Source organism: Pongo pygmaeus, chromosome 16 (assembly GCF_028885625.2).
Source record: "Pongo pygmaeus isolate AG05252 chromosome 16, NHGRI_mPonPyg2-v2.0_pri, whole genome shotgun sequence".
Classification (NCBI taxonomy): Eukaryota; Metazoa; Chordata; class Mammalia; order Primates; family Hominidae; genus Pongo; species Pongo pygmaeus.
In genome coordinates this window covers 46,628,217-46,651,303 of record NC_072389.2, presented here as the reverse complement: position 1 = coordinate 46,651,303, position 23,087 = coordinate 46,628,217, and the positions used below count along the sequence as shown (strand labels likewise).

Here is a 23,087-nt window from a genome sequence, read left to right as displayed (position 1 = left end):
CAGGCATATGCCACCACGCCCGGCTAATTTTGTATTTTTAGTAGAGATGGGGTTTCTCCATGTTGGTCAGGCTGGTCTCGAACCCCCGACCTCAGGCTGGACCTTGGACTCCCGATCCGCCTGCCCTGGCCTCCCAAAGTGCTGGGATTACAGGCATGAGCCACCGCACCTGGCCTAAAACTTCTTATATATATCTTACAGTACTGAGAAGTTGGAGTGCCGCTACTTGTATATTTACTTTGTATTTTATTTCATTTTATTTTTTATTTTTGAGACTGGGTCTTGCTCTGTTGACCAGGCTGGAATGCAGTGGCATGATCACAGCTCACTGCAGCCTTGAACTACTGGGCTCAAGAGATTCTCTCATCTCAGCCTCCTGAGCAGCTGAGATTACAGGTGCATGCCACCATACCTGGCTAATTTGTTAACTTTTTGTAGAGAGGAGGTCTCACTATGTTACCAAGGCTAGTCTCAAACTCCTAAGCTCAAGCAAGTCTCCTGCCTCAGTCTCCTAAATTCTGGGATTACAAGCATGAGCCACTGCGCCCAGCCTGTATTTTATTTTTAATAAACCTTTAAAATATAATTTTAATAATAATAAAAGTTCATTATATTAGGCCTTAAAAATATAGAAAAATTGTTTGCTTTTTGTTTTCTTTTCGTTTTTATGATGAGGTCTCACTGGGTTGCCGAGGCTGTACTCAAACTCCTGGGCTCAAGTGATATTCCCGCCTCAACCTCCTGAGTAGCTATTACTAGAGAAACATACCACAGTGCACAACCAGAAAAGTATTTGTAAAGTTGGGGGAAAAAAAAAAAATCACCAGGCCGAGTGTGGTGGCTCAAACCTATAATCCCAGCACTTTGGGAGGCCAATGTGGGAGGATCACTTGAACACAGGAGTTGGAGACCAGCCTGTGAAACATAGCAAGACCCCATCTCTATTTAAGGAAATATATTTTTTAATTTAAAAAATCACCTGCTGCCGGCTGGGCGGATCACAAGGTCAGGAGATCAACACCATCCTGGCTAACACAGTGAAACCCCGTCTCTACTAAAAATGCAAAAAAACTAGCCGGGCGTGGTGGCGGGCGCCTGTAGTCCCAGCTACTCGGGAGGCTGAGGCAGGACAATGGTGTGAACCCGGGAGGCAGAGCTTGCAATGAGCCGAGTTCGCACCACTGCACTCCAGCCTGGGCAACAGAGCAAGACTCTGTCTCAAAAAAAAAAAAAAAAAAAAATCACCTGCCCCCACAACAGGGACAAAAAAAATAAAAATAAAATAGGCTAGGCGCAGTGGCTCACGCCTGAAATCCTAGCATTTTGGGAGGCCGAGGCAGGCTGATTGCTTGAGCTCAGGGTTCAAGACTAGCCTGGGCAACATGGTGCAACCCAGTCTCTACAAAAAATACAAAAATTAGCTGGGCATGGTGGCGAACGCTTATAGTCCCAGCTTTCAGGAGGCTAAGGTAGGAGAATGGCTTGAGCCCACGAGGTCCAGAGTGCAGTGAGCCAAGATCACGACACTGAACTCCAGCCTGGGTGACAGAGTGAGAGTCTGTCTCAAATAAATAAATAAATTAATTTAATTTAATATAAAAATTAATTTTAAAAAATCACCTATGCTTGCTTCAGCAGCACATATCTAAAATTAGAATACAGAAAAGATTAGCATGGCCCCTGTGCAAAGATGACATGCAAATTCGTGAAATATTCCCTATTTTTTGTTTTGTTTTGTTTTTCAAGATGGAGTCTCGCTCTGTCACCCAACCTGGAGTGCAGTGGTGTGATCTAGGCTCACTGCAACCTCCGCCTCCTGGGTTCAAGGGATTCTCCTGCCTCAGCCTCCCGAGTAGCTGGGAATGTAGGCACCTGCCCCCACACCCAGCTAATTTTTGTATTTTTAGTAGAGACAGGGTTAGTAGAGCCACTCTACCCAGGCAAAAATGAGAATTGCAGTGAGTCTGTTCTCTCACCATATTGGTTAGGCTGGTCTCAAACTCCTGACCTCAGGGAGTCTGCCTGCCTCGGCCTCCCAAAGTGCTGAGATTACAGGCGTGAATCACCGCACCCGGCCAACATTTCCCATTTTTTTAATTTATTTTTTTTAATCACCTGTATTGCTACCACTCAAAGATAAACGATCACTTTAAAAATCTGGAAGCCAGTCTCAGTATTATTATTATTTAATTCAGGGAAAGAGACACAAATAGGTCCCAATAATCTCCCAAAGATTTTTTTTCTCAAGAATAGATCATTTACTCCCATAAACCAGAGATTCCTGAATGCTTTTTTGTCTAAGCATGTACTTAAAATATTTGCTCTGTACCTCTTCTCCCAAGAACAGAGTCTAAGCAGAATTGATATGGAAATACCTTAATCCAGCTATTAGTCCAGAGATGGCTCACCCATCCCTGCAAAAATCTTATTCACCTGATTCTGAGACACAGGGAAAATGAATGATTTCACCAGGATGTAGTAGTAAATGGGATCTAAAGAATAAAGGAAAGAGTTAAAGGGATGCTCTTATACTTTCCCCATCTAGAAGGAAGTAGAGGAAATGACCTGGCACTTCTTAATCTGTTTTGAGAACTGTGGTTCTACTGAAAGGTAAGCTCTGTCATAACCTTCAAACTGCCCTCAAATGCACCAAACATAAGCCAAGAATGAGAAAATGAGCACCCACTGGTCTGCATCTGAACCAAGTACAGAGGCCAGAGGATCTCCCAATGACCACTGCTCAAAAACCATCTCGGTAAAGGAAAGGATTCATTGTCAGGACTCGTACACACTGACATCCTGCTTTCCTAGGTGTACATGTATGCAACCCCACAGAACACCAGAAAAGTATTTTGTAAATATGCAATGAAGAAAACTTAAGCTCTCCCCCTCCCCCTCCCCCTCCCCCTCCCTCCCCTTTCTTCGGTCTCCCTCTCCTTCTTTTTTCGGTCTCCCGCTGTTATCGAAGCTGGACTGTACTGCCATGATCTCGGCTCGCTGCAACCTCCCTGCCTCGGGCTCCTGTGACTCTCCTGCCTCGGCCTGCCGAGTGCCTGGGATTGCAGGCGCGCGCCGCCACGCCTGAATGGTTTTTGTATTTTTGGTGGAGACGGGGTTTCACCGTGTTGACCGGGCTGGTCTCCAGCTCCTGGCCTCGAGTGATCTGCCTGCCTCGGCCTCCCGAGGTGCTGGGATTGCAGACGGAGTCTCGCTAACTCAATGCTCAATGGTGCTCAGGCTGGAGTGCAGTGGTGTGATCTCGGCTCGCTGCAACCTCCACCTACCAGCCTCCTGCCTTGGCCTCTTAAAGTGCTAAGATTACAGCCTCTGCCCCGCCGCCACCCCGTCTAGGAAGTGAGGAGCATCTCTGCCTGGCCGCCCATCGTCTGGGATGTGAGGAGCCCCTCTGCCCGGCCGCCCTATCTGGGAAGTGAGGAGCGCCTCTGCCTGGCCGCCCATTGTCTGGGATGTGTGGAGCGCCTCTGCCCGGCTGCCACCCCGTCTGGGAGGAAATGAGGAGCGCCTCTGCCCGGCCGCCCCGTCTGGGAGGTGAGGAGCGCCTCTGCCTGGCCGCCACCCCGTCTGGGAGGAAGTGAGGAGCGCCTCTGCCCGGTTGCCCCATCTGGGAAGTGAGGAGCGCCTCTGCCTGGCCGCCACCCCGTCTGGGAAGTGAGGAGCGCCTCTGCCCGGCTACCACCCCATATGGGAAGTGAGGAGCGCCTCTGCCCAGCCGCCCCTTCTGGGAGGTGAGGAGCGCCTCTGCCCAGCCGCCCCGTCTGGGAGGTGAGGAGTGCCTCTGCCCGGCCGCCCCGTCTGGGAGGTGAGGAGCGCCTCTGCCTGGCCGCCGCCCCGTCTGGGAGGTGAGGAGCGCCTCTGCCTGGCCGCCATCCCGTCTGGGAGGAAGTGAGGAGCACCTCTGCCCAGCTGCCCCATCTGGGAAGTGAGGAGCGCCTCTACCCGGCTGCCACCCCGTATGGGAAGTGAGGAGCGCCTCTGCCAGGCCGCCCACTCTGGGAAGTGAGGAGCGCCTCTGCCTGGCTGCCCACTCTGGGAGGTGAGGAGCGCCTCTGCCTGGCCACTCCGGCTGGGAAGGGAGGAGCGCCTCTGCCCGGCCACCCCGTCTGGGAGGTGAGGAGCGCCTCTGCCCGGCCGCCACCCCGTCTGGGAGGAAGTGAGGAGCACCTCTGCCCGGCCGCCCCGTCTGGGAAGTGAGGAGCGCCTCTGCCCGGCCGCCACCCCGTCTGGGAGGAAGTGAGGAGCGCCTCTGCCCGGCTGCCCCATCTGGGAAGTGAGGAGCGCCTCTGCCCGGCCGCCCCGTCTGGGAGGTGAGGAGTGCCTCTGCCCAGCCACCCCGTCTGGGAAGTGAGGAGCGCCTCTGCCCGGCCACCCCGTCTGGCAAGTGAGGAGCGCCTCTGCCTGGCCACCACCCCGTCTGGGAGGAAGTGAGGAGCGCCTCTGCCCGGCCGCCACCCCGTATGGGAAGTGAGGAGCGCCTCTGCCCGGCCGCCCCGTCTGGGAAGTGAGGAGCGCCTCTGCCCGGCTGCCACCCCGTCTGGGAGGAAGTGAGGAGCACCTATGCCCGGCTGCCCCATCTGGGAGATGAGGAGCACCTCTGCCCGGCCGCCCCATCTGGGAGGTGAGGAGTGCCTCTGCCCAGCCACCCCGTCTGGGAAGTGAGGAGCGCCTCTGCCCGGCCACCCCGTCTGGCAAGTGAGGAGCGCCTCTGCCTGGCCACCACCCCGTCTGGGAGGAAGTGAGGAGCGCCTCTGCCCGGCCGCCACCCCGTATGGGAAGTGAGGAGCGCCTCTGCCCGGCCGCCCCGTCTGGGAAGTGAGGAGCGCCTCTGCCCGGCTGCCACCCCGTCTGGGAGGAAGTGAGGAGCACCTATGCCCGGCTGCCCCATCTGGGAGATGAGGAGCACCTCTGCCCGGCCGCCCCGTCTGGGAGGTGAGGAGTGCCTCTGCCTGGCCGCCACCCCGTCTGGGAGGAAGTGAGGAGCGCCTCTGCCCGGTTGCCCCATCTGGGAAGTGAGGAGCGCCTCTGCCCGGCCGCCACCCCATATGGGAAGTGAGGAGCGCCTCTGCCTGACCACTCCGTCTGGGAGGTGAGGAGCGCCTCTGCCCGGCCGTCACCCCGTCTGGGAGGAAGTGAGGAGCACCTCTGCCCGGCTGCCCCGTCTGGGAGATGAGGAGCACCTCTGCCCGGCCGCCCCGTCTGGGAGGTGAGGAGCGCCTCTGCCTGGCCGCCACCCCGTCTGGGAGGAAGTGAGGAGCGCCTCTGCCCGGCTGCCCCATCTGGGAAGTGAGGAGCGCCTCTGCCCGGCCGCCACCCCATATGGGAAGTGAGGAGCGCCTCTGCCTGGCCACTCCGTCTGGGAGGTGAGGAGCGCCTCTGCCCGGCCGCCCCGTCTGGGAGGTGAGGAGTGCCTCTGCCCGGCCGTCACCCCATCTGAGAGGAAGTGAGGAGCACCTCTGCCCGGCTGCCCCGTCTGGGAGATGAGGAGCACCTCTGCCCGGCCGCCCCGTCTGGGAGGTGAGGAGTGCCTCTGCCCGGCCGCCACCCCATCTGGGAGGAAGTGAGGAGCACCTCTGCCCGGCCGCCCCCTCTGGGAAGTGAGGAGCGCCTCTGCCTGGCCGCCACCCCGTCTGGGAGGAAGTGAGGAGCGCCTCTGCCTGGCTGCCCCATCTGGGAAGGGAGGAGCGCCTCTGCCCAGCCGCCACACCGTCTGGGAAGTGAGGAGCGCCTCTGCCTGGCCACCCCGTCTAGGAGGTGAGGAGCGCCTCTGCCCGGCCGCCCAGTCTGGGAAGTGAGGAGCGCCTCTGCCCGGCCGCCCTGTCTGGGAGGTGAGGAGCGCCTCTGCCTGGCCGCCACCCCGTCTGGGAGGAAGTGAGGAGCGTCTCTGCCCGGCCACCCCGTCTGGGAAGTGAGGAGCGCCTCTGCCCGGCCGCCCCGTCTGGGAGGTGAGGAGCGCCTCTGCCCGGCTGCCACCCGGTATGGGAGGAAGTGAGGAGCGCCTCTGCCTGGGCGGCCCCGTCTGGGAAGTGAGGAGCGCCTCTGCCCGGGCGGCCCCGTCTGGGAAGCGAGGAGCGCCTCTGCCCGGCCGCCCTGCCTGGGAGGTGAGGAGCGCCTCTGCCCGGCTGCCCTGTCTGGGAGGTGTACCCAACAGCTCCGAAGAGACAGCGACCATCGGGAGCGGGCCATGAGGACGATGGCGGTTTTGTTGAAGAGAAGGGGGGGAAGTGTGGGGAAAGGAAGGAGAGATCAGATTGTTGCTGTGTCTGTGTAGAAAGAGGTGGGCATAGGAGACTCCATTTTGTTCTGACTAGGACAAATTCTTCTGCCTTGGGATGCTGTTGATCTATGGCCTTTCCCCCAGCCCCATGCTCTCTGAAACATATGCTGTGTCAACTCAGGGTTAAATGGATTAAGGGCGGTGCAAGATGTGCTTTGTTAAACAGATGCTTGAAGGCAGCGTGCTCTTTAAGAGTCATCACCACTCCCTAATCTCAAGTACCCAGGGGCAGAAACACTGCAGAAGGCCGCAGGGTCCTCTGCCTAGGAAAACCAGAGACCTTTATTCATGTGTTTATCTCCTGACCTTCTCTCCACTATTATCCTATGACCCTCCCATATCCCCCTCTCCGAGAAACACCCAAGAATGATCAATAAATACTTCATAAATTTAAAAAAAAAAAAAAAAAAAGAAAACTTAAAAAGAGACTGGATGGAATATGTTTTCTTCCTAATAATAGAGATTGGCAGTTTGACTCTCACTGATATAACAGGTATTTTAATGGGCAACAATTACCTAGTGAAACAAGGAAGGTGAGTACTATATTCCCCTATGTCACGCTGAGTGTGTATAGAATGTTATAAGCAGGTCCCCATTCTGTGAAGCAGCTATCCTTCTGGGCACGCAACTGAAAGATGGGAAGAAACACAAGGTGGGGACTGGTTGCTCTGGAATAGGGTGGCATTGAGATGCTGAGTATTTTGAGCATGATGAAGGCAGGAAAGTAAAGAAACTTCAAAATTTCAGAGAGCAAATTATCTCTAATGAGCAAGGAATACCCATATTCCTAGGTCTCACGACCCAGCATAGAAACCATTCCAACCCAGTGACTCTGAACTGAATTTACAAGTGAAATAAAATACCTTTCAGTAAGTAGGGTTCAAGAATAACAGCTGGGGCTGGGCGTGGTGACTCATACCTGTAATCCCAACGCTTTGTGAGACTGAGGCAGGTGGATCACTTGAGGTCAGGAGTTCAAGACCAGCCTGGCCAACATGGTGAAACCCTGACTCTACTAAAAATACAAAAATTAGCCAGGCCTGGTGGCGGGCGCCTATAATCCCAGTTACTCAGGAGGCCAAGGGAGGAGAATTGCTTGAACCTGGGAGGTGGAGGTTGCAGTGAGCCAAGATCGTGCCATTGCACCCCAGCCTGGGTGACAGAGGGAGACTCCGTCTCAAAAAAAAAAAAAAACAGCTGGGCTAGTGACAAACTACACTGGGATTAGGGTCTAAAGAACTGGGATAGAGCCCAAGCCTCTAACCAGAGAGTATTTCCTTATCTGTAAAGTAGGAATAATAACACTGCCTTTGACCACCTACCAGGGTAGTGTGAGACTAAAAGGAGAGAGAATAAGAAAAGTTTTAGAGCACACTAGAAACCAGGAAGTTCTACATACATGTGAAGTACCATTTTATGAAAAGAAAATAATTTTTTTTTTTTGAGACGGAGTCTTGCTTTGTTCCCCAGGCAGTGGCGCAATCTCTGCTCACTGCAACCTCCACCTCCTGGGTTCAAGCGATTCTCCTGCCTCAGCCTCCTGAGTAGCTGGGACTACAGGCGTGCGCCACCACGCCTGGCTAATTTTTTGTATTTTTAGTAGAAAAGGGGTTTCACTGTGTTAGCCAGGATGGTCTCCATCTCCTGACCTCGTGATCCGCCCGCCTCAACCTCCCAAAGTGTTGGGATTACAGGCCTAAGACACTGCACCCAGCCAAAAATGAGAATTTCTGTGAGTCTGTTCTCTCATCTGTGGAAAAAAAAAGTTCAGATGATCTCTAAGACCCTGTAACATTGTAGGTTTCCATATGAACTGAATGTTATTCTGAGTCAAAGTAATTGTAAGAAAGGTTCTATAGTCATTAGTCTAGATACTGAAAATGGCCACAAAAGAGATGTGTTTGAGAGGGCACGGTTCCTGATTTAGGTGTTTTTTTCTGAAAATAAAAAAAGAGTCAGAGGAAGCTGGGTGTGGTGGCTCACACCTGTGCTGGGATCAGCACTTTGGGAGGCCGAGGCAGACAGATCACTTGAGGCCAGGAGTTCGAGACCAGCCTGGCCAACATAGTGAAACCCCATCTCTACTAAAAATACAAAAAAATTAGCTGGGTGTGGTAGCATGCGCCTGTAATCCCAGCTACTTGGAAGACTGAAGTACAAGAATTGCCTGAACCCAGGAGGCAGAGGTTATAGTGAGTGGAGATCGAGCCACCACACTCCAGCCCTCTTGACAAAGTAAGACTCTGTTTCCAAAAAAAAAAAAAAAAATGGGGTCAGGAGTTGAAGAGTAAATGCAATTTTTTTAATCCCAAGTGACAGGAGGCAGTAAATGCAATTTAATGTCAGCCTGAAGACATGAAGAATACCTTAGCTTTCTTAGCTTTCTTTTCCTTCTACTGTGTAATCAGATAAAGTACAAAAGACACCAATTGTATTTCATCATCAAGCAATCACATACATTTAACTGGAAAGCATAGAGAATCCTTGCACTCAATCACAAAAACCTGTAGTCTAGTTATGAAGACAAAAGCACAAGCAAAACAGAAGTGATACCAAAAAATGCACAATATAATTAATACTACATTACACTGTTAGGTTGGGAGTGTTGGAATTTCTTGAAAATACATTTGAGCAATTAACTAGTCCATGAAAATCACCTTATTCCAAATTCTTGCAATGAGATCTTAATGGTGTCTAGAAAGATGAGGTGTTACTGTCTGCTTGTCTACACAGTTAAGAGCCAATATGTAAAACATAAAGCTCATGAGGCCGGGCGCAGTGGCTCACATCTGTAATCCCAGCACTTTGGGAGGCTGAGGCGGGTGGATCACGAGGTCAGGAGATCAAGACCATCCTGGCTAACACAGAGAAACCCCGTCTCTACTAAAAATACAAAAAAAAAAATTAGCTGGGCGTGGTGGTGGGCGCCTGTAGTACCAGCTACTGGGGAGGCTGAGGCAGGAGAATGGCGTGAATCTGGGAGGTGGAGCTTGGAGTGAGCCAAGATCGCGCCACTGCACTCCAGCCTGGGCGACAGACAGAGACTCCGTCTCAAATAAATAAATAAATAAATAAATAAATAAATAAAATAAAGCTCATGGGCAATCTAAACAGCTGTCACTAAGTTCAAGTACTAAAGCGCGGTATTCCAGCCTAAACTCTATGGCATTCCCTGGCTTCCTGACTCCATGACAGAAAATATGCAGTAAGTTGGAAGTGTTATAGAAGACATTACCAAGAAAAGAACACAATGGTCACTTCTTACCAATATAACAGAGGAAAAAGGAAGCTGTATAAAGCAGTACCACACAGCTGGATATTTTGGAAAACATTTTTTCACAGTACAAGAACTGTTATTCATAATCATGGCTTTAAATCAACAGAAAAACTACTACATATAACATCTAACGGGCCAGCCGAGATGGCTCATGCCTGTAATCCCAGCACTTTGGGAGCCTGAGGCAGGTGGATCACCTGAGCTCAGGAGTTCAACATCAGCCTGGGTAACACGGTGAAACCCCATCTCTATTAAAAGTACAAAAAGTTAGCCGGGCATGGCGGCAGGCGCCTGCAATCCCAGCTACTCGAGAGGTTGAGGCAGGAGAATCTGTTGAACCCAGGAGGTGGAGGTTGCAGTGAGCTGAGATTGCACCACTGCACTCCAGCCTGGGCGACAGAGCAAGACTCTGGCTCAAAAAAAAAAAAAAAAAAAAAAAAAAAAATCTAGCAAGTATTTTTCTTTTCTTTTTTCTTTTGAGACAGAGTCTCACTCTGTTGCCCAGGTTGGAGTGCAGCGGCATGATTACAGCTCACTGCACCCTTGCATCCTTGACCTCCTGAGGTTGGGTGATCCTCCCACCTCAGCCTCCTAAGTAGCTGGGTTAACAGATGCACACCACCACACCTGACTAATTTTTGTATTTAAAAAAAAAATTTTTTTTTAATTTTTCTTTTTTTTTTTTTTTTTTGAGATGGAGTCTCGCTCTGTCGCCCAGGCTGGAGTGCAGTGGTGCAATCTCGGCTCACTGCAAGCTCTGCCCACCAGGTTCACGCCATTCTCCTGCCTCAGCCTCCAGAGTAGCTGGGACTACAGGCGCCCGCCACCACGCCTGGCTAATTTTTTTGTATTTTTAGTAGAGACAGGGTTTCACCATGTTAGCCAGGATGGTCTCGAGCTCCAGACCTTGTAATCCGCCTGTCTCGGCCTCCCAAAGTGCTGAGATTACAGGCATGAGCCACTGCACCCGGCCTAATTTTTCTATTATTGCACCTCTAGCTACAATAATTTTTGTATTTTTAGTAGAGATGGGGTTTTGCCATATTGCCCAGGCTGATCTCAAACTTCTCAGCTTAAGCAATCCTCCCACCTTGGCCGCCCAAATTGCTGGATTATAGGTGTGAGCCACCACACCCTGCTGGCCATTTTTTTTTTTAACCCCAACTCATGACTGAATGGCTGCTAGCTCTCCTCCTCCTCCTCACCTTGTTATTTTCCCTTCCAATCACTCTTGTTTGAACGCTTGATGCTTCTTCTCTTATCAAATGCTTTCAAGGAGAGGAAGTGACAGCATCAAAGTGCCACACCACAGCATTCTGACCTTGACCTTGGCCAATGTAAATCTTACAAACAGCCTTGCTTCTTAGTTTTACATGGCCTCCAGATATCGAGAATAATTCAATCACCAAAAATAATAGGACAAGTATATACTGTCATTAAATGTTGGTGTTTCCCCCCGCCAAGATACATTCATTATACGTGAACATCTACTTATTTCCTCACTAATATGACATTATACTTAATGTCCAGTGTACCCATTTTTTTCAGGATAGAAAACTTTCAGAGCTTCTCTCCATTTCCCCTCTCCCTCATCAATTAGCCAAATATCTTTTTGCTCTAAAATCAGTGCATGTCTCTGATTTTATAAACAAATTACCGATTAACTTTTTAGCTCAGTTGTTCTTGACCAATTTTCTGTCCTAGCAAATCTGAGGGGACAAACATATTTCTTTCTACCTATACTCATGGCTCACTAATGAAAATAAACGGTAAGAGAGACATATATAAGATTGAAAAAAATCCAGGGCAGCTTCTGGTACAAAGAGGGCTTCCTCTGATGGAAAACTGCCACTTTATTTATTTTTATTGAGATGCAGTCTCACTCTGGGGCCCAGCCTGGAGTGTAGTGGAGCGTTCTCAGCCCACTGCAACCTCTGCCTTCTGGGCTCAAGCGATTTTCATACCTTAGCCTCCCGAGTAGCTAGGACTACAGGCGCCCACTACTACGCCTGGCTAATTTTTGTGTTTTTAGTAGAGACAGGGTTTCGCCGTGTTGGCCAGTCTGGTGTCAAACTCCTGACCTCAAGTGATCTACCTGCCTTGGCCTCCCAAAGTGCTGAGATTACAGGTGTGAGCCACCATGCCTGGCCCGAGAATTGCCACTTTAACAACCAAATTTCTAAAAGGTTAATCCGCAGGCGTTAAAGACACAAAAGTTGAAGAAACAAGAAGACATAGCAAACTACTTCAGTATGTGGTTTTTTACCCATGAAAGATGTATTAATAATCATTATGATGGTGGCTCACAGCTGTGATCCCAGCACCTTGGGAGGCTGAGGCCGGCGGATCATGAGGTCAGGAGATCGAGATCATCCTGGCTAGCACTGTAAAACCCCGTCTGTACTAAAAATACAAAAAATTAGCCAGGCCCACGTGGTGGTGAGCGCCTGTAGTCCCAGCTGCTCGGGAGGCTGAGGCAGAAGAATGGCGTGAACCCAGGAGGCAGAGCTTACAGTGAGCCAAGATCGCGCCACTGCACTCCAGCCTGGGGAACAGAGAGAGACTCCATCTCAAAAAAAAAAAAAAAAAAAAAAATCATTATGAAAGGGGAAAAAAAGAGCCACTGTCTCAAACTTTATATCCTAAGACTCTCTCAGAAGTCCCCTACCCAATCTAAAATGTCCACAGCAGCAATAAGTTTGAGCTCACAGTAATAACATTGAGTTACACAGTGGCTGGAAGAATTTTTTAATAAAGATTTTAATAGTTATTTTCTGAACTGTCCAAAATAATTAACTGTTTGCTCTAACTCTGAGGTGCTCTGTGCTAAGCTAGTATCTTGGGCCAAAGAGACATGATAGAAACAGAAAAACAGGCATCTTTCAGAATGACCATGATACAGACGCTGCTCTCCTGAGAGAGGGACTGGAGTAGAGTTACAATAAGCCTGAGGGCCTGGAGTACTAGAATCTGGAGGCAGCAGCAGGAGCTAAGAATCCTGTAGGGGAAAAGTCACTCAAACGCTCATTTCCTGCTGGGCAGGGTGGAGCTTGCTGTCAGCTTTTTCTCCAATACGTGCACAAATCATTGGGTAGTGTTCTAAGATGAGCAGTTTTTTACTTCATTAAACAGCTGCGAGTAACGAAGGGAACCCTAAACCATAAAGAATTTTATGGATGTGGATCTCCTCTAACACAAGTTGTGGTCTCCTCTAATGCTTTGGCTAAAAAAGGAGGAAGGGAATGTCAATAGTAACTGCAAAAGTTAGGACTCTGACCTAACTTTTAACAACAGACATATGGAGAATGAATGTGTTCCAAGCAGACTTACTTCTTGTATCTTAAGGAATACCAGAGACCACAAACACATTACAGGGTATTCCAGGAATAACACATATTCAAACTTAATACAATACTGAGCGGCAAGGGTGGACCACAGCAGCTGACTTCTGAAACATGAAAAATAAAAGTAGCTATACAAATAGTGGGAGAGAGGCCGGGCATGGTGGCTCACGCCTGTAATCCCAGCACTTTGGGAGGCTGAGGCGGGCGGATCACAAGGTCAGGAGATCGAGACCATCCTGGCTAACATGGTGAAACCCCGTCTCTACCAAAAATACAAAAAATTAGCTGGGAGTGGTGGCAGGCGCCTGTAGTCCCAGCTATTTGGGAGGCTGAGGCAGAAGAATGGAGTGAGTTCAGGAGGTGGAGCTTGCAGTGAGCCGAGATCACGCCACTGCACTCCAGCCTGGGTGACAGAGTGAGACTCCATCTCAAAAAAAAGGAATAGTGGGAGAGAAAATTATTTCAAGGTTTTTCTGTATTGTCTAGGCATTTAAAGAAAGAAAACAAAATGACAAAGCAAATTATTTCATAGACCCCCACTGATTTTTTGTTAATTTGAGAAAAATTGTAGTTTGTCCATTAAAAATAAACAAAAGAATAAACTTTTGGCCAGGCGCAGGGCTCACGCCTCTAATCCCAGCACTTTGGGAAGCCGAGGCAGGCAGATCACGAGGTCAGGAGAATGAGACCATCTTGCCTAACATGGTGAAACCCCGACTCTACTAAAAATACAAAAAATTAGCTGGATGTGGTGACATGCGCCTGCAGTCCCAGCTACTTGGGAGGTTGAGACAGGAAAATTGCTTGAACCCAGGAGGCAGAGGTTGCAGTGAGCTGAGATTGCACCACTGCACTCCAGGCTGGCGACAGAGCGAGACTCTGTCTCAAAAAAAAAAAAGAGGCCAGGCGCAGTGGCTCACGCCTATAATCCCAGCACTTTGGGAGGCCAAGGGGGCGGGTCACCTGAGATCAGGAGTTTGAGACCAGCCTGGCCAACATGGTGAAAGCCCATCTCTACTAAAAATAAAAAATTAGCCGGGTATGGTGGCACGCGCCTGTAGTCCCAGCTACTCAGGAGGCTGAGGCAGGAGAATCTCTTAAACCCCGGAGGCAGAGGTTGCAGTGAACTGAGATTTCGCCACTGCACGGTAGCCTGGGTGACAGAGTGAGACTCAGTCTCAAGAAAAAAAAAAAAAACAAATTATCACTACAGTTGATCAGAAGGCAATCACTCCAATATACACATGCAGGACACCTGTAAATACTATTCAGCTGCTAATTAAATTTCATTATATTAGATAAACATTTTTTACTTTACTGTTAACAAATATTTTCCTAGGCTGCAGGGTAAGAAATTACACTGAAAGGTGATATCCGGCTTCTCTCCAAGGAATTACTAAGGGGAAGAAAATACTTTAAATCAAATGAAAGGCTGGGTGCAATGGCTCATGCCTGTAATCTCAGCAGTTTGGGAGGCCGAGGTGGGTAGATCATCTGAGGTCGGAAGTTTGAGACCAGCCTGGCGAACGTGGCGAAACCCTGTCTCCACTAAAAATACAAAAATCAGCCAGGCACTGTGGTGCATGCTTGTAGTTCCAGCTACTCGGGAGGCTGAGGCAGGAGAATCGCTTGAACCCGAGAGGCAGAGGTTGCAGTGAGCGAGATAGTGCCACTGCACTCTGGCCTGGGCGATAAGAGTGAGACTCCATCTCAAAAAAATAAAATAAAATAAATAAATCAAATGAGAAACATGTAGAAGTGTTTCAAATATCTTTCCCCTCATCCCTGTCTTCCATTAAGGTTCTGGATCTTTTAGGGCCTGCCATTGTTGGTAGGTAATTTGGGAAAGTGACCTTGGTGTAGACAATGAACAGCTGGATTTTCCTCCTTTGAAGTTAACACCATCACTCTGAGGGATGTTGAATCAATCTTCCCAAAGTTTCTTTTCTTACTAAAGTATTTCCCATTAAACTACGGCATCCTTGATAGAATTTATTTTCTAACATGAAAGTGAGATTAAAAAGATGACTCAAAAAGAAAAAAGAGAGTCTGGGCGCAGTGGCTCACACCTGTAATCCCAGCACCTTGGGAGGCTGAGGCGGGTGGATCACGAGGTCAGGAGATCCAGACCACCCTGGCTAACACAGTGAAACCCTGTCTCTACTAAAAATAAAAAAAGAAATTAGCTGGGCCTGGTGGTGGGTGCCTGTAGTCCCAGCTAGTCAGGAGGCTGAGGCAGGAGAATGGCGTGAACCCGGGAGGCGGAAGTTGCAGTGAGCCAAGATCCCGCCACTGCACTCCAGCCTGGTGACAGAGCGAGACTCCATCTCAAAAAAAAAAAAAAAAAAGAAAAAATATGACTACTGACTGTACCACTTCTGCAATAAGGCTGGAAAAAAAAAAAAGCTACAGAATGACTACGCATGTCCTGCAGAGGGACCCACTAGGTAACTAGCAGTACAATGAACATGACACTCAATAGCTTTCATTACACCATTTTCTTTTATTTTTTGAGACAGAGTCTTGCTTTGTCACCCAGGCTGGAGTGCAGTGGGGAGATCCCGGCTCACTGCAACCTCTGCCTCCTGGGTTAAAGCAATTCTCCTGCCTCAGCCTCCTGAGTAGCTGGGATTACAGGCGTGCGCCACCACGCCTAGCTAATTTTTGTATTTTTAGTAGAGACAGGGTTTCACCATGTTGGCCAGGCTGGTCTCAAACTCCTGACCTCAGGTGATCCACCCACCTCAGCCTCCCAAAGTGCTGGGATTACAGGAGCGAGCCACAGCACCCGGCCTTCCTTACACCATTTTCTTTCCCCAATAAATTCTTGTAGATCTTAGGCTGTAAGTCTCCGTTTAAGGAAATGAGACCAACAGGAGCCACCAAAGCAAGGACCCTCAACTATCTAATGGTCCCAGAAGCCAAGGCCCTCCACACCCACCTCATCGTCACTGTCAGACGTCTCCGAGTCTGACGAGGCTGCAGGCTGACTCACAGGCGGCTCCTTCTCCTCAGAGTCACTGCGCTTTCGCTTTGCCAGGGACAGGAGCTCCTAATGGGACAAAAATAGGCACATCAGTTTTGTTCAATAGAGAAAGAATATCCAAGAATAATCAAATGCCCACCCTCTCTAGATCTTTTTTATATTTTTGTGCTTTCAACTAAAGGACATTGTCACAGGCACTTCTATCTGCATGAACAGACTGACTGCTAGGATTCCAAGGTGCTGAAGAAATGTTTACAAAATCTGCCCCACCTTTTTAATGGATAATATATGTCTGAAGTTGGACAGGAACTGGAACCAAACTGGAGGCTATCCCCAAATTGTTCCTGATTCTACCCTAAACAACAGAAGCACTGATTCTCTGGGACTGGTAAGAACCACGTTTACAAAGGTAACCTAGTCACCGTTTTAACTGGTTTAGTATTTTATGGTAAAATTGGCATTTGTGGGGCAGTTTTGAATAAGCTTACAAACTGTAATTTCTGAGGTCATTTTATATTATGAATACTTAAACCAGAAAAAAAGTGTCCAGTGTTTAATCCAGTTTGTGACAACAAGCAGTAAGTGTGCTGGCCACTACACCAGAATCCTAATTTCACAAGCCCTATTCTCCCAATTCACCACCTCTGCCTTGTCCTGGTCATTCAAGGGCGATGACAGTAAGAAGGAAGTACCATTAAGTAAGCCATGACTACAACCAAGATTTGCTCTGTCACATGGTTCCCTTCGCACTTGAAGTCTCCCCAATTCAGTCCAGTCACTCAAAAACGCAACAAAAGGTTACTTGCTCTGCTTTCTGCTAATACCAATACCAGTCCACAATTATACTGTACTCACTAGATGCCAGGTACTTTTCTTTTTTTTCTTTTTTTTTTGAGACAGAGTCTCGCTGTGTCGCCCAGGCTGGAGTGCAGTGGTGCGACCTCAGCTCACTGCAAGCTCCGCCTCCTGGGTTCAAGCCATTCTCCTGCCTCAGCCTCTCGAGTAGCTGTCAGGTGCCCACCACCACGCCTGGGTAATTTTTTTTTTTGTATTTTTAGTAGAGACGGGGTTTGACCACGTTAGCCAGTATGGTCTCGATCTCCTGACCTCGTGATCCGCCCGCCTTGGCCTCCCAAAGTGCTGGGATTACAGGTGTGAGCCCCCACACCCGGCGCAATGCCAGGTACTTTTCTAAACATCTGATATTTAATCTTCACAACAACGATATCATTACCATTTAAAGATAATGAAAAGAGATTTTTTTGTTGTTCTTGGTTTTTATTGTTTGTTTGTTTCAAGATGGAGTCTTGCTCTGTCACCCAGGCTGGAGTACAGTGGCGTGATCTCGGCTTACTGTAACCTCCGCCTCCCGGGTTCAAGCAATTCTCCTGAGTCAACCTCCCGAGTAGCTGGGACTACAGGGGCGTGCCACCACACTTGGGTAATTTTTTGTATTTTAGCAGAGATGGGGTTTCACCAAGTTGGCCAGGATGGTCTCGATCTCCTGACCTTGTAATCCGACCACCTCGACCTCCCAAAGTGCTGGGATTACAGGCGTGAGCCACCATGCCTGGTCTCTTATTGTTGTTTTTGAGACAGAGACTCACTCTGTTGCCCAGGCTAGAGTGCAGTGGCATGATCTCGGCTGACTGCAGCCTCCACCTCCCAGATTCAAGCAATGCCCATGCCTCAGCCTCCCAAGTAGATGGGACTACAGGAGAATGCCACCATGCCTGGCTAATTTTTTTTTTTTTTTTTTTTTTTTTGAGACGGAGTCTTGCTCTGTTGCCCAGGCTGGAGTGCAGTGGCGTGATCTCAGCTCACTGCAAGCTCCGCCTCCCAGGTTCATACCATTCTACTGCCTCAACCTCCCAAGTAGCTGGGACTACAGGCACCCACCACCACGCCTGGCTAATTTATTTATTTTTTTTATTTGAGACGGAGTCTCGCTCTGTCGCCCAGGCTAGAGTGCAGTGGCACAATCTCGGCTCACTGCAAGATCCACCTCCTGGGTTCACACCATTCTCCTGCCTCAGCCTCCCGAGTAGCTGGGACTACTGGTACCAGCCAAGCCCAGCTAATTTTTTTTTTTTTTTTTTTTTTTTTAGTAGAGACGGGGTTTCACCGTGTTAGCCAGGATGGTCTCAATCTCCTGACCTCGTGATCCGCCTGCCTTGGCCTCCCAGAGTGCTGGGATTACAGGCGTGAGCCACTGCACCCGGCCATGCCTGGCTAATTTTTGTACTTTTAGTAGAAATGGGGTTTTGTCATGATGCCCAGGCTGGTCTTGAACTACTGACCTCAAGTGATTCACTCGCCTTGGCCTCCCAAAGTGCTGGGATTACAGGTGTGAGCCACCACACCAGGCCAAGAAACTAAGGAGTTTAAGTAACTTACCCAAGCTGTGTAACTTACCTAGTAACACAGCTGGTACGTGATAGAGCCAGGATTCAAACCTCGGCAGACAGAATCCTGGCTCCTAACTGAGTCATAGTTTACTAGTCTAAAACATTTTTCCCTTCTGCCAAAAGAGAGAAGATACAGCTAATAAACACTAGTAGTAATATTCCTTAATGATGATGGTGCTATACAATTATGGATCAAGTGCCAAGACAGACTGTAAAATAATAGACTGCTACAAAGTATCTGTTTTATTCTTCCAGTCTCTATTTTAGGAGTATATCCTCCCTCCTTGGCTAAAATGAGAAATGACCTTCTCAGATTAAACAGCTGACTCTCTTGTTGATAAACACTCATAAAATGTTAACTCTTGCCATTTCACTAGAGAGAGTTAACATACTAACTTCCCGAAACACTGAAATCATTGTCTGCTTTCTCATATCAAAATGGTAACTCTATGGACCAAATGCAAATTATATCAACACTTGTGTGTTTATAGTCATTTTAAAACCTGAGGTAAACTGGGCGCGGTGGTTTACACCTGTAATCCCAACACTTTGGGAGGCCAAGGTGGGAGGCTTGCTTGTAGAGACCCAGTCTCTATAAAAACAAAATAAAACAAAACAAAAAACCCAAACTTGAGGTCTAATTTATATATATTTTATCCTTTCTGATATACTTTTCTAATATACTAATACATATAGTTCTACGAGTTTGACAAATACTTGAAACCATGACCACAGTCAAGATCTTTATCTTCTCTGATATAAAGAAGATCTAATCTCTTCTCTTACCCCTTCAGGTTCACAAATACACTAGTATTCCTGTTTTGATACCAATTGATTATAACAGAGATTTGGATTTGCTATTAATCAAAACACAGTAGACATCTGCTAAAAGTTACTGTAGGAGGAGGCTACAGGCAGGAGAATTACTTGAACCCGGGAGGCAGAGGTTGCAGTGAGCCGAGATCACGCCACTGCACTCCAGCCTGAGCGACAGAGCGAGACTCCATCTCAAAAAAAAAAAAAAAAAAGGGTTACTGTAACTAAAGTAAGACATTAGTACTGCTGGCCAGGCGCGGTGGCTCACGCCTGTAATCCCAGAACTTTGGGAGGCCGAGGCGGGCAGATCACGAGGTCAGGAGTTCGAGACCATCCTAGCCAACATAGTGAAACTCCGCCTCTACTAAAAATACAAAAAATTAGCCGAGCATGGTGACGTGCGCCTGTAATCCCAGCTACTCGGGAGGCTGAGGCAGGAGAACTGCTTCAACCCAGGAGGCGGAGGTTGCAGTGAGAAGAGATCGCTTCACTGCACTCCAGTCCGGGTGACAGTGAAAGACTCCATCTCAAAAAAAAAGACAATAGTACTGCCTTCCTGTTAAGGAGGTTCCACTCCATATCCCATCACCTACACTCTATAGTTCTATCATCCCTCAATTCTCTCATCTTTATACATCCCTTCTCCCATTCCCTGGCAACCAGAGACCTGTTTTCTGTCCCTATAGAACATCATATAGATGGAATCATATAGTATCTTAGCCTTTTGAGTTTGGCTTCTTTCATTTGGCATAGTGCATTTGAGATTCATTCACATTACAGCATGTATCATTACTATAGTTTGTCTCTATTTTTGCTAAGTAGTATTCCACTGTATCAATGTATCACAGTTTGTTGAACCATTTACCAGCTGAAAAACATTTGTGCTAGGTGCAGTGGTTCATGCCTATAATCCCAGCACTTTGGGAAGCCAGGGTGGGAGGACCGCTTGAGCCCAAAAGTTTGAGACCAGCTTGGCAACATAGCATGACCTCGTCTTTACTTCAAAAAAAAAAAAAAAAAGAAAGAAAGGCCGGGCGTGGTGGCTCACGCCTGTAATCCCAGCACTTTGGGAGGCCAAGGCGGGCGGATCACCTGAGGTCGGGAGTTCAAGACCAGCCTGACCAACATAGAGAAACCACGTCTATACTAAAAATACAACATTAGCTGGCCGTGGTGGTGCATGCCTGTAATCCTAGCTACTCGGGAGGCTGAGGCAGGAGAATTGCTTGAACCTGGGAGGCAGAGGTTGCAGTGAACTGAGATAGCGCCATTGCACTCCAGCCTGGTCAACAAGAGCAAAACTCCATCAAAAAAAAAAAAGTGTGGTAGCAAACAGCAACAACAACAATAAAACATCTGAGTTGTTACCATTTGGGTAACAACTGTACCATGTACAGTCTTCTATGTAAACATTAGTTTTTACTTCACTTGAGTAAATACCTAGGACTGGGATTGCTGGGTTATATAGTAATACGTTTATGGTCTTTACCATTACCTTTTTTCCCATATTACTTTAATGTAAATTTATAAGCTTTAAAGACTTCTGGGCTGGGTGCAGTGGCTCACGTTTGTATTACCAGTACTTTGTGAGGCTGAGGCAGGTAGATCACTTGAGTGTGCCTGGCCAACATGGTGAAACCTGATCTTTGCTAAAAATAGAAAAGTTAGCTGGGCATGGTGGCACACACCTGTAGTCCCAGCTACTCAGGAGGCTGAGGTGGGAGAATCACTTGAGTCTGGGAGGTGGGGGTTGCAGTGAGCAAAGATCATGCCACTGCACTCCAGCCTGGGCAACAGAGTGAGACTCTGTCTCAAAAAGGCAAAAAAGAATTCTGGTAAGTAATCTCTTCTCTGACCCCTTCAGGTTCACAAATGCATTATTATGCCGGTTTTATATTTTTATTTATTTATTTTTTTTTGAGACGGACTCTCACTATGTCTCCCAGGCTGGAGTATAGTGGAGTGATCTCGGCTCACAGCAACCTCCGCCTCCCTGGTTCAAGTGATTCTCCTGCCTCAGCCTCCCAAGTAGCTGGGACTACAGGCGCACGCCACCACACCCAGCTAATATTATTGTATTTTCAGTAGAGACAGGGTTTCACCATGTTGGCCAGGATGGTCTTGAACTCCTGATGATCTGCCCACCTCAGCCTCCCAAAGTGTTGGGATTACAGGCGTGAGCCACCACAGCCGACCATAGTATGCCTGTTTGTTTTTCTTTTTTTTGTGAGACGGAGTTTCACTCTTGTTGCCCAAGCTGGAGTGCAATGGTGCGATCCCGGCTCACTGCAACCTCAGCCTCCCGATTCAAGCAATTCTCCTGCCTCGGCCTCCCAAGTAGCTGGGATTACAGGTGCACACCACGACACCTGGCTAATTTTTTGTATTTTTAGTAGAAGTGGGGTTTCACCATGTTAGCCAGGCTGGTCTTGAACTCCTGATCTCAAGTGATCCACCGCCTCGGCCTCCCAAAGTGCTGGGATTACAGGTGTGAGCCACCATGCCCAGCCTAGTATGCCTGTTTTAATACCAATTCGTTACAACAGAAATTTGGATTTGCTATCAATCAAACCATAGTAGACATCTGTTAAAAGTTACTGTAACTGAAGTGTTAAGACATTAGTACTGCCTTCCTGTTAAGGAGGTTCCCCTCTACATACTGAAAACCTAGGCCGGGCGCAGTGGCTCACGCCTGTAATCCCAGCACTTTGGGAGGCTGAGGCGGGCAGATCACGAGGTTAGGAGATTGAGACCATCCTGGCTAACACAGTGAAACCCTGTCTCTACTAAAAATACAAAAAATTAGCCGGGCGTGGTGGTGAGCACCTGTAGTCCCAGCTACTCGGGAGGCTGACGCGGGAGAATGGCCTGAGCCCGGGAGGCAGAGCTTGCAGTGAGCCGAGATTGCGCCACTGTACTCCATTCAGACTGAGTGACAGAGCAAGACTCCGTCTCAAAAAAAAAAAAAAAGAAAACCTAACAAACAGCTCTCCTTCATCAACGAACAACTGCATCTGATAACTACAATCCCTCTTCTACTACATTAAATACCATATTAACAATAGTATGGCCGGGCACAGTGGCTCATGCCTGTAATCCCAGCATTTTGAGAGGCCGAGGTGGGCAGATCACAAGGTCAGGAATTCAACACCATCCTGGCCAGCATGGTGAAACCACATCTCTACTAAAAATACAAAAAATTAGCCAGGCATGGTGGCGTGCACCTGTACTCTAGCTACTCGGGAGGCTGAGGGAAGAGAATCACTTCAACCTGGCAGGCAAAGGTTGCAGTGGGCCAAGATCGTGCCACTGCACTCCAGCCTGCGCAAGAGTGAGACTGTGTCTCAAAAAAAAAAAAAAAAAAAAAGTATGGGCCAGGGACACTGACTCACAACCATAGTCCTAGCACTTTGGGAGGCCGATGAGGGGTGATCGTTTGAGCCCAGGAGTTCAAGAGCAGTCCGGGCAATGTGGTGAAACCCCATCTGTACAAAAAATCCAAGAACTCAGCCAGGTGTGGTGGCACATGCCTGTAGTCTCAGCTACTCAAGAGGCTGAGGCATGAGAATTGTTTGAGTCTGGGTGGTTGAGAGTGCAGTGAACCACTTCACTCCAGCCTGGGAAACAAAACAAGACACTGCCTTAAAAAGAAAAACCCGGCCGGGTGCGGTGGTTCACGCCTGTAATCCCAGCACTTTGGAAGGCCGAGGCAGGTGGATCACGAGGTCAGCAGTTCGAGACCAGCCTGATCAACGTGGTGAAATCCTGTCTCCACTAAAAATATAAAAGAATTAGCTGGGCGTGGTGGCGGGCGCCGGTAATTCCAGCTACTTGCGAAGCTGAGGCAGGAGAACTACTTGAAACCGGAAGGCAGAGGTTGCAGTGAGCCGAGATTGCACTACTGCACTCTAGCCTGGGAACAAGAACAAAACTTCGTCTCAAAAAAAAAGAAAAAAGAAAAACC

General features: G+C 48.6%; 1 protein-coding gene and 1 non-coding gene across 2 annotated transcripts in view; one reads left to right on the top strand and one right to left on the bottom strand.

Annotated features, from left to right (window-relative positions):
- Nucleotides 1-23,087, bottom strand: part of RTF1 (RTF1 homolog, Paf1/RNA polymerase II complex component) — a 71,985-nt gene that overhangs the window by 33,167 nt on the left and 15,731 nt on the right. The window contains exon 2 of the mRNA XM_054450326.1: nt 15,855-15,965. Within this exon, the coding sequence (XP_054306301.1) occupies nt 15,855-15,965 (111 nt within the window). The remainder of the gene's footprint in view (nt 1-15,854; nt 15,966-23,087) is intronic.
- LOC129014971 (U6 spliceosomal RNA) lies at nt 1,624-1,725 on the top strand. Its single transcript, XR_008494483.1, has one exon. It is a non-coding gene; the product is annotated as a U6 spliceosomal RNA (small nuclear RNA).